The sequence below is a fragment of the Podarcis cretensis genome (assembly GCF_951804945.1).
Source record: "Podarcis cretensis genome assembly, chromosome: 6".
In the NCBI taxonomy this organism is placed as follows: domain Eukaryota; kingdom Metazoa; phylum Chordata; class Lepidosauria; order Squamata; family Lacertidae; genus Podarcis; species Podarcis cretensis.
The window spans coordinates 64,374,201-64,388,329 of NC_137175.1; the positions used below are offsets into that span (position 1 = coordinate 64,374,201).

The 14,129-nt window shown below is 38.4% G+C and overlaps 1 protein-coding gene across 23 annotated transcripts in view; it reads left to right on the forward strand.

Annotated features, from left to right (window-relative positions):
• SGIP1 (SH3GL interacting endocytic adaptor 1) overlaps positions 1–14,129 on the forward strand; it is a 150,352-nt gene that overhangs the window by 103,465 nt on the left and 32,758 nt on the right. For 15 of the 23 annotated variants that reach the window (XM_079981992.1, XM_079981994.1, XM_079981993.1 and 12 more), the window contains 4 exons: positions 899–1,023; positions 2,178–2,304; positions 7,883–7,942; positions 9,174–9,233. In XM_079981992.1, coding sequence (XP_079838118.1) covers positions 899–1,023; positions 2,178–2,304; positions 7,883–7,942; positions 9,174–9,233 — 372 coding nt within the window. The remainder of the gene's footprint in view (positions 1–898; positions 1,024–2,177; positions 2,305–7,882; positions 7,943–9,173; positions 9,234–14,129) is intronic. The other 8 variants (XM_079982008.1, XM_079981999.1, XM_079982005.1 and 5 more) reach the window with 2 other exon arrangements.

Below are 14,129 nucleotides of genomic sequence, written 5' to 3' on the forward strand. Positions count from 1 at the left end.
ACATTTATCCTATTTTGGCATAGTAAATTATATAAGTTGCTATGGAATTGCTGAACTGTGTTTTGATACGTATCAATAACTATTAAACTGCCATTTAAATAACCTTCCCTTTTGTAGTTTAACCTCCTTTTTTGTTCAGTAGTCATCAATGATGATATGAAAAAACCATTATACACTTTGGAAGAGAGATTATTTTTCAATTTCTTAAATATCTGCATTTTATTCCAAGTCGTCGTAACATCAGTCTTTTTACTATTCTAGTGTTCTTAGCTATTCTTTTATTTGCTAGCATCTTACAGTTACAATCACATGAAAATAATTGTGCAAGGCTTGTCTCTTTGTACACCATTGTTCCCTAAGAATAAATGGGTATTCCATTGTTACATCATTGCGTTCTGTTGCAGCACCACTTACGTTTGCATAACAAGAACACATTATGCTTTTATTGCAAGAGCATAATAAGGAATGGGTAAGTTTCAGGAATACCCCAAAAAAACTTCAATCTTTTGGTATTTTAGACATCACTTTTTCATCTAAAGTGGGTTCACTTCACCAAGTGCTGCTTCCTCATGTAAGTTAAAGAAGTTTATGTAGGAGCAGTGTGTTAACTGTAGTCACAATATCGTCATTGCCAAGAGCATGTGAAACTTCCATTGGCATAATAGCAGGAAAATAAGCTTTTCTGTTTTATTGTGACTTCACAACTTTCTGATCTTATCCAATTCCCATCTACACATATGAATTGTCTTGTTATGCAACAGCTGCCAGCCTAAGTCAAAAGCTGTTTGGGCAACTGTTTGCTTGATGGTCTGCTATGTGTTGGGTTTTTTGATAAAGGTGGGTAAGAACTGCAGTAAGGACAGCTCAACACCATATTTATAGTGTGTGTTTATTTTAGGTTCATCATCTCCTGCTCGACCTGCAACCCCGTTGGCATCCTGCAGCAGCCCTACTCCCCCGCCTCCTCCACCTAGACCCCCATCTCGTCCAAAATTGCCTCCAGGGAAGCCTGGAGTTGATGTGGTAGGTTTAGCTTCTTCAAAATTACTAATTAAATTGAGACCACATAACTTCAGCTCACCGTGGTACAGACAAATAGAGATGAACAAAAAATTCTTAATAAACAAATGACTTCTGCCATGTCCCTAACTAGTGTCTGATTTCCTCCATTATTTGAAACCAAGAGAATGGAATAATCTCTGTTGATGACGGTAAATAGGCAGATTATTATGGAAAGTCCACATTTGAAATTGCAGGCTAGTTCTGTTGGTTTTGTTGGTCATGCCACAAACAAGTCAGAATTATTACACCTGTGTAGGAATATGCATTTGCTTTAGCAAGAACATCTCTAAAATGTCAAGAAAGGTCAAGAAAGCTGCCATGCCCCAGTTAAATTGAAATTGTCTGACACTAGTGATGACATGTATCTTTTCACATTTTCTGAAACACTTGGACCTGTACATACATAAGCACACCAAAGGGATGCTTCAATTTTTACTATTCTGACATGAAAAGCACTTCTTTGTCAGAAAAAGTGTACATATTTGTTCCTGTCATGTGACAGATGTGCATATACTTTCCACTATGTATAAACACAATCTTGGGAAGTCACAGCCAACTATGAATTCCAAGTACACATTCACAAAGTGAAAGAAACTCATTTACCATTACCATCCATGACCATCCACAGGCTCTTTTCATATCTGTTCCTATGTAGCCATCCTTGCTATATAAGAAAGAGTGTAGTGTTTGGAACAACTCTGTATGAATAATCCATCATTGTGGATTCCATTAGTGAAACAACCCAGTGATTTTATTGTGGACCATTGTTTAATTTTGCACCTGTGAACTGTTTCTTGTGCACCATAGTTTTTGCAGTTTCAGATGCATTCCCCAAACGTTACATTCTGAAGCATGTTTCTCATCTGCACTACAAATATAGATCATGTGCATTAGAGAACTCAGTAAAACTTTTGGCTACACAATTCGGCTAGTAAAAAATAAATAGCAGCTGAGAAATCAATGGATCTGTAAATCCACTCAGTGTGAATGGATTAATTCTGGGTGTTCCAGGGGCCTTAGAAGATAGCAGTTGTGCAGTTGTGAGTATTCTTGCTTGAGTTCATGTTCAGAAATGCACTGTGTGTATCTTTAATCTTGTTTGTGTTTGTCTACAGTCCAGACCTTTTAGCCCTCCGGTTCACTCTTCCAGCCCTCCTCCGATAGCACCTTTAGCACGTGCTGAAAGCACCTCTTCCATATCGTCCACCAATTCCTTGAGTGCAGCTACTACTCCAACAATTGGTAACGAAAAGCTTTTCTTTGTTTGAAGAATAGTTTCCATGAGTGGAATGGCTTGAATATTTTAATTTCTGAAACCCTTTATTTGGTTTATATTTTCCTTTGTTTTCGTTGTCATGGTCATGTTATGTTAAAGCACTTTTTAATGTAAATGAGAATTGCACTCTTGATTAACTGTAGACTGCTGCAACTGCAATGTATATTTGTGTATAAAATAGCAGGGACCTGAAGGGATGCATAGGCTCCCTTTATTCCCTAAACTGTGCCTTCCCCCAATAATTTCCTAAATTCCGCTAAGATCACGAAGCAGTTTTCATTGGGTATAGGAGACTTTCCAAGGGGAGATCAGGAAAGTGGAAAGAATAGAGCTCATCTGCTGGCAGGTTTTCTATGCTGAAAAGTTATTCTGCCTACAAACCAAACTGCTTTTTGAATTGGAGGAGGGAAACTCTAAACAGTAGTTTAGGATTCAATGCAGCATTTCCTGGAAGTCTCTTAGAAGCCAGTGGAGATGTGGAACAGTCATGTTTCCCTTTGAATTCTGACCACTATAGATACAAAATGTTTTACAGTACTGTCTCGCAATTTGGCAATAATATAAATCATTGTTAGATTAGTTAGCTGTAGCAAAACTAGATAAATGCAATAAAAATGAATAAAGTTTAACACAAAGTTTATCTTAGTAAGGAGAAATAGGAAAGGATAGCAGGAGCAGAAAGTATACTCTAGAACCAGATATTATTAAAAAGTAATGTTACAAACCAATTGTATTTGCTTCTTGGATTGCAGAAACGGTACACATGAAAAATTTCAAAAAGTTCTAAACTTTTTCAAATCCAGTTTCATAGAAATTTGAAAATATGGAAAGTTGTACTGAAAACATGTTTTTTTCTTCTTAAGCTGAGGTTAGATTACACTTGTCAAAAGTGATAAATGTTCTGTGGCTGGCAATGCCTGGATGGTGATGCTTTTCATTTTTTGCTTCATTCTCTGGTCTTCCTTTCTGCTCCCTGCTCCACTTCCTTCTCAGACAAACATATATTTGAATTCTCTTTGTCATTCTTTATTTCATTTACAATACTCTTCATCTTCTTTACACCTTAAAACCACCTTCTTCTCTCTGCTATAGTTCTTTTGTGCTGCAGACTCCTGGTTTTCCTTTCTGACCTGCGTCTCTTTTCATCAACGCTTCTGCTCTTCTACAGACCATCTCTGTCACCTTCAGTTCTCATTGTATGCCAGGTTGTTTTCTTTTATTGGTTTTCCCTTCTTTTACATCCCTTTGGACCCGTTCTGCTATTAGTCTAAACTTTCTTTCTGTAGTGTTCCTGCTGTGTGCCTCTTAACCTCAATTTTTTTATCAAGCATTTTCTAATCTGTGTAGACGAGAACGGGCACTTGAGCTGCTGTTCAAATTGTCTTTCTGACTATTCTGAATGAACTCAGAATGGCAACAAATTGGATATTCCAAGAAAGGGGAAAAAATCAAAAATCTGAATGAGCTGAAATGGATATGTTTTGTCTTCATTTGAGTAATAGCATACTACTGACTTCCCATACTAGTGGTGTTTAGTCTTCACTCAGTCATAGTAATTCATAGATACTTGTTTTGCTTATTAGAAAATGAAGATGCTGTCAACTGGGGCATATATTCAAGCCTCCAGTGATAATTTGTTAAATGCTGAACCTGGTTTGAAGTGCTTTCAGCTTTAGTTTGTCTTTTTGAAAAACCGTTCACTCTTGTTTTCTTTCTGCCTATTGTGTGTGAAATGGAAGTGTGTGGGGGAGAGTGCTTAATGCAATTTTCAGACTTCATGTTTCCCTTTTCGTACCTACTGGTATGTCCTTTGTTTCTGCTTGCTGTTGGTCAGTGCAATGACCAGGGTGATATAAATGCACATCAGTCAAAGTATTGAATAGCATTTCAAATACCTAACTAACAATATCGTATTATCAACTAAGAGGCTGTGTCATCAGTGGCTCAACTCCTTGTATGTGATGTATTATGTTCCATGGGCTGGTGTAAATTGTCTGAAACTGATGTCGATCAGTAGTTTTTATGACACACTGTTGTGTGTTCTTATCAGTAACTGTGTTTCAGAACATAAGGTTCCAATGGAATCAAGCCCAACTGATTTGTGAAAAGGGCTACTTTTAAGTTGAAACGTTAGCCTAGGTTTTGTGCAGGTAAAACAGGTGATGGGGAGGAAAACACAATTTTCTGTTGAAATAATAATTTCCCCCCTATATAAGCATGAACATGATGACTCTGTCACTATGGACATTTTCATTAATGAAAGTAAAGTTCCTCTAGATAAATTTTGTTGCTTTTAAAAGAAATAACCAATGATCCATAGAGACCATTGCTGGTTTCTGTTTGATTTTAGGATAACAATTGTGAAAGTCAAGGTGAATTAGAGTCAGGATTATTCTGTTGTTATTCAACATGATTCCACAAATCTAGATAGCCTTCAGATTGATATTCATAGATGTGGTAACTACAAAAAATGTCAAAACATTTATTTATTTTAAAACATAATATTTATATTATGCCTATTGTAAAGTTACATGTCTTTTCTAAAGCTGCCAGTACATCCAACTTGTAAATACAATATTGGAAAAATCTGATGACAGTTCAAATATAAACAACCATTAAAATAGCCATCAAATCAGTATCAAACAAGGGTTGCCTGAAAAGAAAGGCTTTATATAATCTTTCTAAAAGCCTGTGCTTATGAGCTCCAGCAGATATTCTTTAAGTTTTTTTTCAGTGGATGGAAGGAACCAGTTACTCAATAGCCAAGGACACTCTTTCAAACACAACTGTTTAAAAGTGCTATAGATTACCCCCAAAGCCTTATATTTAACCTAAACTTTAGAAGCAATGTGAATGTGCAGTTGTGATAGGGTAGTACATAGTCCGAGTTTTAGGTGGCAGCACACTTAAAACGTTACAAGCTTTGAAGGCCACATGCTTTTGACTAACCATTCAAGAACACGAGTAGGCCTTTGATTCATAGTCTTGACATGAACATGATTCATTTGCCATATATGATTTTTAGAGAAATTGTTGTTACATTTAAGTTGATTGAGTAATCAGGCATTTTATTAAAATTATCTAAGTGGCCTTTTTTACAGATGGCCTTGGAGATTTCACCACCCTTGTTGGGGTGAAGAGAAGCTTTAATACAAAACGATTGAGAAAACAGCTGAAATTGCTAATAAGGAGTTCCTGGTTTGTATTGTACATCCCAGCTATTTTTAGTTCTTGTGTATTTGTTCATAGTGACTAGCCTGAGCATTCTTTATGCTGGCAATATGAAGGTCTTGACATGAGCACTATAGTTAGACTTCCCACTGACTGGCCTGATTTGCTTGCCACGCAAAGCTAAATCAAGGCTTAGTGTGAGTACATGGGTTCCCAGAGAGGAGCTTGCAGCTGCTTTGCTGTTCCTGAGTTCTTTTTGCTGCCACATAACCCTGATCTAAGCCAAAGCTTAGCACATTGTTCAAACCTGGGCATCATGGTTATGGTCCCTAGACTAACCACAACTAACCCTTGGTTACAGCTCATAGCTAGTCTGGAGACAGCCTGATCTTAAGTCCAGGCGCAGAAGACATGCTAAGCTTAAAGTTGGTTTAGCTCAGCGAGGCACATTAGCAAAAAAGACCAGGGAGCAGCAAAGCAGCTGCAAGCTCCTTTCTAGGAGCTCACACATTCATGCTAAGCCATTGTTTGGTTTAATGCTATGTGCAAGCCTGTTCACTTTCGCAGCTTATAAAAAGGGGCTGCTTGGCTCATGCATCCCTTTTTTTTAGAAATCTGAAATTAGGATTCGCTTCTAGAGATAGCCAAGAAAATAGTCACACTCTTAGACAAGACGAACTATTTCTGGAGTGTTTTCTTGAATGTGTTAAACACAGACACAATTTTACATTAATATTAGATCAACTTGTTTTGTCCTTTGATATTGTTGGGTGTCTGTGTCTCTGTGGGGAGAATTGTATTCACTGTAGTAAAATAAAAGGAAATCTTTGTTAAATGCTCAAATTCTGTGTTCTCCTCAATGCTCTCCCTGAGTAGGGACGGAGGGAAGGACCGTATTCCCCACAGGTACCTTAATTTTAAAAATCTCCCTTTAGTTTTCCATATTGTGAGAATATATAGGTAGCTTCCAGAATTTATTGGCTTCTGGAACAAAATAATGAGAATTTTTTCATCTACTCCTTGAAAATAGGAATTCATGTTTATTGGCAACAGAGAAAGCTCCACCTGTCCCAAATAGGCAATTGTCAGATCATGTGTTGGATGAGACTGGATTGTGCCAATCTGCTCTTGTGGCCCATGACAAATAATGCAGTAAATTATGCTTAATATGCTGAATGGCCTGGCATGTAAAAAGCTTCCAGCTCAAGGCAAAAGCATGGCAGGCCTTTACGATGGAGAGGGAATAGCAATTCCTGTGGGGCACACAGAGCTCAAGTTCTTATGCAATTTCAGACCTATTGAGCCAGGGCTAGTTTGAGTCCCTTGGTTTGTATACTAAACCATGGGATTCAAAAAATTGTTCTAAAGATCTGGCCTTTGTATTTTTCCCTGTTTCAGAGAACAATGATTATGGGTTACAGTGATACTATTAGGCTTGAACAGGTTAGCAGAGTAAAACAAATATGGGAGGCCATTAGCAAGAAGCAATGGGTCCCAGTTATAGCAAACTCCGTTTGAGTTCAGCATTGGGAAATACCACTTGATTGTAGGAATGGTTGGATAGTGGAACACAATTGGTTTTTTTAGAGGATTTTAGCAAGAGTAAATGACCCTTTGCCAGGTATGCTTTGAGTGTGGGGAACTTTTCCTTGTTGCAGTAGCCCCATTTAAATTCTGTGGATCTAAGACAAGAGTAGTCAACATGATGCCCTCCAGATGTTGCTGGCCTCCAGCTCCCATCAGCCCTAGCCAGCATGGTCAACAGTCAGAAATGGTGGAAGTTGTAGTCCAGCAACATCCAGAGAACACAGGTCCTCCATCCCTGGGCTACAGTCACTCTTCAGCAGTTAGAGTTTCTTCAGCACTCCTAAACTGACTACTCCTGATTTAAGACATGGAAGGGTTTGGACACTCATTATAAAATTCTACATGAAGAGTAAGGTACACAAGATACACATCTACTTAGAAGTAAGCCTTATTGAGTTCAATATGACTTACTCCCAGTAAGTGTCCCTACGATTATGGCCTAAGTAGCTCGTAAGAAGCACAATTTCTCAGCCTTTGTGGCTTCCCTGTGTGTAGCTCTTCCAGTCTCTAAAGGTTATCCTATATATGGAGAGTTTGTCTGAGGAAATATGACACAAAATTATTTCATTTACTGTTTGTCTTTTTTTGTATTTGTTTTTGGGTTCTTGTGGTGGTTGTTGCATATGATTTTGATAATAAAAAGAGATGTGTCCACCATTTCTATGTCTATGATCTTTTTTTCATTGTAATGTTTGTGGTTTGGTTGATAAACAGCTACTTGATTTTCATTTGGAATTTGTGTTTTCATTGTTTTTCTTTTACATTTCTTTTGCTCATGGGTTTCAGAAGATGATGCTTATGTTGACAAACTGCTCACGTTTGAAAGGCATTGTGAAACTCCTGCAGGTACTGTACTAGCAGAGTGGTTTCAAGAAATCTGGATTTAAAATCCTAGCCATTGTCATCTGAATGCTTCCTTCACTGCCACCCTCACCACCATGAGTGTCAAGTGCATACAAATATATACTGTACTTATATGTAAAAGAGAGGAACTCATGCCAAACTCAGAAATGCAGCATATAGCATGCCAGTTTCCCAATGGCAAGAGTTTTGGAGAGGTGATAGATTTTTGACTTGTGGTTCTTTTTTATGTAATGTATAATGCTACCACTCAAGAGCAGGTCTTTCCCATATGTATATTCTGTCAACCCAGCTCTTCCTTCATTTTACAAGGCCCGATGTGCTTAGCTTCAGCAGTAGTATTTCCTTAGGTATTTTTAGTTTGTTTTACATGTACCCTGGGCTCTTTAAAATATTGTGATTCAAAGTAACTGGTAATTTTTGACTAGGAGAGAGAGAAGGGTAGCTTTAAATGTTAATTTATTGGTTCAGTTTGGAATTTTATCATATAATACGGTTCAATAAAATCATGCACTTAACCAACATTCCAGAAATCCTGCCCAGTAGTTAGTTAATCCAAATTTAGCACCTTTAGGGGAAACTGTCAAACCAGAGATTAATGGTGCCTTTGGAAGCCCACCCATACTGAAGATCCATGCAACATACGTTCAGAATTATAATGCATGCTTATCTCAAGAGCATGTGAGTGCCAGAATCATTGCCATGTTTTCCCCTTACCAGCCTTTTTCTTCAAGACAGGTTCATGTAATAAAGTTTAGTGCTACATTTTCAGATGTTGTTTTCATACCCAGAGGCATCTTCCAACATTACAGCAGCATCTTTAAAATGGAGACAAGGCCTTGTGTGACAAATTCCGCCCAAAGCTAGTACAGCAAAAAAACCCCAACATACTAATATTCTGTTGCAGCAACAGAACACTTCTCACACCCTCCATGCACAAACACGTAGGCAGCAATCCAGTGGGCAAAAATTATCTCCATTTAGGATTCCATAGCTTGCCATTTTTTTACTTTTTTTTTTTGCTTTCTGTTTCCTAAAATAAAACAAGAAAATTGTTTTAAACTCCCTTCTACTCCCCCTTGCACGTTAACAGCTCACAGCGCCTCTTCCTCCCCTGTAGTGAGATTAATAACCTGCTTCTGTGACTTACACTTATGTCCTTCTCTCTCCCTTCTCCTTAACCTTTCCCATCCCGCTTCAACTCCTGGCCATACAGAGAATGAACAGCCTTCCCTCGTCTGGTTTGACAGAGGAAAGTTTTATTTGACTTTTGAAGGTAAGTAGTGCATAGCATACTGGGTTGGAACTTTAAGCCCCCACTTTGCTCTTATTATTTAATAGAAGCCCTTTGGTTTCCTACAAACAAACAAACCCATTCTACCTTTCTGTATGGTAATGCTATGGCTACTTAGATGACATGACGAGTTCAATCAGAATCATTTTAAAATTTGATTTGTACAACTGTCCCTTCAATTGTTATAATTTAAAGGGGGAATGGGGAATTAATTGTTGTTGATTTTTTTTAAAAAAAATCTTCTGGAGTTACTGATTATCAAAGAACTTGACTCTGTCAACCAGGGCTTCTTTGTATACACTTTGCAAGCAGTTTTTACACCTTATAGCAGTTACACATTATAAATATAGGTAGAATGTTCTATTATCCTGTTATCCATTTCTAGAGTTTTCCTTGCCATCATATTCTTAACCATGACAATCTCCCATTCCCCTAATAAATAGAGTATTTCAGAGAAATATGAAAAATACATTTGTATTTAGTGCTTGGATCATGTATCAAGACCGTTTGACGGGGGGGTGGATAAAAATAGTACAGTATTACAATCTGAATGTTGGTCAATTAATAAAAGTCCATTATCCCTTTGTTACTTCAGTGGTGTCATTTTAACATTTATGTAACCTTTTTCCAGCTTGGCTATACAGGAGAGTTAAAGCTTTCCTATATTAAATGTTTGATTTCATGAACCTGTTTTATTCTGTGGCAAATATCCCCTGGAGTAAAAATTGGTTGGCACAACTCAAGTTGTTTTTAGTACCCCAAAAAAGTGTTCCAGAGCATTGTTGAACCCCCTGAACCATGGGAAGGTACTGCAGAGAAGTGGCGCAGAATCAGCAAAATCACCTCCCTCTACCTTCCCCTTGCAGAAACTCTACACTACAGGTTACCAATCCCTTTCCTCACAGAAGGGGCTCTTCCCTGAATGGAAGGATAGCTTCTTAACCTTTTCTCTGGAATTCCTCCACATATCTTGTTACCTCTAATTCAACTCCAGGGATAAATTTATAAGAAAAAGAAAGTGTACTAGAATGACTGAGTTTCATGTGAGCATGAAATGTTGTGATCTGAAATGGAATATGTAAGTCAGTTAGCCAACAAGGTGCCCTCCAGATGTTCTGGACTACAGCTCCCATTATCCTCAGTCATTGGCCATGCTGACTGGGGCCGATAAAGTTATAGTTCAAAATGTTTGAAGGGCACCTGATGAAGATTGAGAAAGCTAAGTTTGATGGCTCTGGAAATGTTTTTCTGTTATAAACTAGGCAAAGAGAATGCATCTTTCATTCCCGTTAAGTCAGCCTCTGCCTAATCTTAACCAGTTACTGATAGGTCTTTGTGATTTGCAAATACTGATACGATCCTTTTAGTTTTCTAAGTTAAAGGAATACCCCCTAATGGTTTATGTACCTTAAATGTACTTCACAGAACTAACATCATAGTACAACTCTTCTGCTATATGTAAAAGTTGTTGCCCATCTGCAAACAGTTGTTTTTTTAATCAGTCTTGGGAAATTGTCCATATTTGGTGCCAGTAAACTTTAATTTTGTAGGAAAACAGCTATGGGGGGGGCAGCTTTAATTGACTGGATGTTTCTCTCAGCAGTTAATTGTTTGGGCCTATACTCAAGCTGGGCTTGAGAGTCCTGTCAAAAGTAGCACTGGAGCTCTAGAAGTTTTTGCACCTGGTTCCCTCCGTGCTTGTTTTTGGTGCCATGATGCCAAGCGGCGGACCCAGTCTTATTTTGTGGACATTGTTTTTGACCTGTGCCTCTGCTAATTTAGTTTTGTGCGTTTTGTTACATTTTATTTTTTGTGAACCACCTCAAGTTCCTTCAGTAGACAGAACGGCAAGATAAAAATATTTTGAATAAATAAAACAGTATTGCTTAAACATGTGTAGAACCAACCCAGGGAATCCCTGTGGATTTGGCTCTGTGGATAAAGAACCTATCAGCACATTGGGGAAAGGCAGCATTCACACATGCACACTACCAAGCAGACATTGATCCAGCACACTTTTAGTGCATTTGAATAGGGCTTTCATTTCTGCCATTCCAGCCTGCCTTTAAAAAGCAAATATGGACAGTGGTTTGACTTCTTGTATTCACAAAGCCTATGATTTCCTGCTAGTGATTTCATGATTTATACTTGCATTGTTAAGTAAACAATTTCTTTCTGTAGGTAAGAATTATCTACATTTTTTTGTTTAAATTTGATCAGTTTCCATATATTTTTAAATCTTGCATAATCAGCTCATAAAAATACAGACAAATCTCTCAAAATAGGAAATGCCTTATACCTCAGGCTTGAGAATTTAAAAAATGGCCAAAATGCTAAGTCTTGTCACTAGGGCAAAATCAACCACAGGTTAGTCCTAACCCTTCTTACATTGACTCCCTTATGGTTGAATCTGAGAGCCCTAGACTATAAAATATAGTTTTTAAAAGGTCTTCATCAGGTGCCAAAGAGGCATTACATAAACAAACAAACAAAAACAATAACCACATGTCAATAAAGTCTGTTCAATAAAGCAATTTCAATAACCTGTAAACAAACCCAGTAGAAAAACAACAAAAACTTCAGCAGCAAGTACAATAAGAGCAGATGGTGCAAATTACCAAAAAGCTGGATTGATTTCTTAGTTTCTAATTGGATTTCTTTGACAAAGACTCCATTCAGCATTGACAGAATAAGTTTATTCAAGGCAAGGGGAATAAGCCACAAAGTGTTGGGTATTTTCCTGCAATTGCCCGTTTGTGGGAGGAGGAGAGGAAGAAAGGGAGTGATGAGCAGTAGGTGGTAAAGAGGAAGCCTGAGGAACTAAGTGAGGAGGACAGGATCCTGCAGATTCTGAAAAAGTTTACCCCAACCCTCCCCCCCCCAAAAAAAGATGGTGCTGAAATCCCATCCCAGCAACTGCATCTGCGTCACTATCAGAAGCTGCTGACTATCTATGGCAAAGCAGGATATTTGTTTGGATTTCTGCAAAGCTCAAGTTTATAATACATTTGAAGCCAATTTGCATCCTAAATAGAAGTTGTTCTTAAGGTTGGAGCCTGGTAGTTGGTGCTGCTAGACTTTCTTGTAGGGTAGAGTCACCAGATGTTCCCGGGGACAGTCCCCGGATTCACCAATCTGTCCCCGGACAAAATCTGTCCCTGGAATGTCCTCGGGGACAGCAGAAAATTTTAAGTGTGGGAGAACATTGGGCAAAGGAAATCATTGTACTGGTGCCATGTGTCCCAGTGCATGTGACCCATTGTCTAGGCCCAGCAAAGGGAGGAGTCAGCCTGCATTCACGTGGGATCTGCAAGATGGGATGGGATCCCCTTTTGTACTAACTCTGCAATTGCTTATAAAGGCACAGTTGTTGCTCAGATGCCAAATGCAAACTGAGCATCATTGGGCAGCCTGCACTATGACCATAAGTTTGGTGCTACATGAAGCTCTCAAAACAGGAGCATAGGAAGCTGCTTTATACCACATTAGTTTGTTGGTCTATCTAGCTGTGATTTGGAATGGCTCTCCAGCGTATCAAACAGGGCCCTTCCTATTTGGTAATTATAGTTCATAGTGTTTAATGTTTACATTAAGTTTATTCAAGGCAAGGGGAATAAGCCACAAAGTGCTGTCTGTTGAAAACAAGGCAATGTTGTGTGGTGGACCCTCTTGGTTGCAGTTTTAGAAACTTGACAGATTCACTCTGTTTGGATAAAGCAGTGTAATACAGAAAGTGAGGCAGGTGATGTTTAGTTCACAGAAAAAGAGAGTCCCAAGCAAGCGGCAGTAGAGTTTGATCTCCCATCCTCTTCTTTAAACTACTGCCTAAAAAAATCTGCTGCCTTTGCAAACCTGCATCCTAAGTAATTATCAATCTCCAACTTCATTGTACTGTAATGTAGTCCCTAGTCAAGCCTTAAATTGTAGTCCCTCTGCTGCTGAGTTTTGTATAACACGTAACAAACTGATGCTTAATAAATACTAATACTTTTTACTCCAAGGAGCATATTTGACAGAAAAGTAATCTCTCATCTACAGATACATTTTGTGGTACTTTATTTTCCCAGCTTTTATGTCTCCACTACAGTAATCCATGCCTCTGAAGCGCTTTGGTTTGTCATGATTGTAAATCACACTACTTGCAAATATCACATATGAAAGTTACATTAAAATTGCTGCTTCTGCAAATTTATCTCTTCACTTGTTGGGTAACATTTTAGAAAAGCTGTTTTCCATTTAGTGTGAATGTATTTCATAATCTCCAATAGTAACAATAGTTGGGTTTTTGTTGGGTCTAAAATATTGGTTCCCTACTTTTTCTTTCTTCTGTGAACTTAATTTAATTTTGTCTGCTTAGAAGACATATTCTCAAATCAACTGCTTTGTGAATAAGAAGGCTGGAGTATCAGTTTATGCTTATTGGGTCTTCAAATCTTATTTAAAATGAAGAAGGGTGCTTAAGTCTATGGGACAGCAACTATATCCATCTGAAGTGTGCTGCCTAGCCTCTGCTTGACAATTTCAAAGCTAAAAGAGGTATGAGAAAACTGGCATCTATGGCAACTCATGGGGCTGGCAGGTCAACTGAGTAAGACCTCACTCATCCACAGTTTGATTTTGGATGAGGAGGTTGATCTGGTTTGTATCACTGAGACTTGGGTGGATGAGCAGGTTGGAGTTGATCTCACCGAACTGTGCCCATCTGGGTACTCAGGTTAGCATCAGGGCTGACTTGAGGGGGGAGTAGGGGAAGTTGCTGTGTTCTACAGAAATTCTCTCCCTCTCCTTCTCCCTGCTATCTGTACAGTTGGGGGATCTAAAGTGTGTGTTCCTGGCATTGGGCAATCAGGACAGATTAGGGGTTCTGCTGTCTTGCTT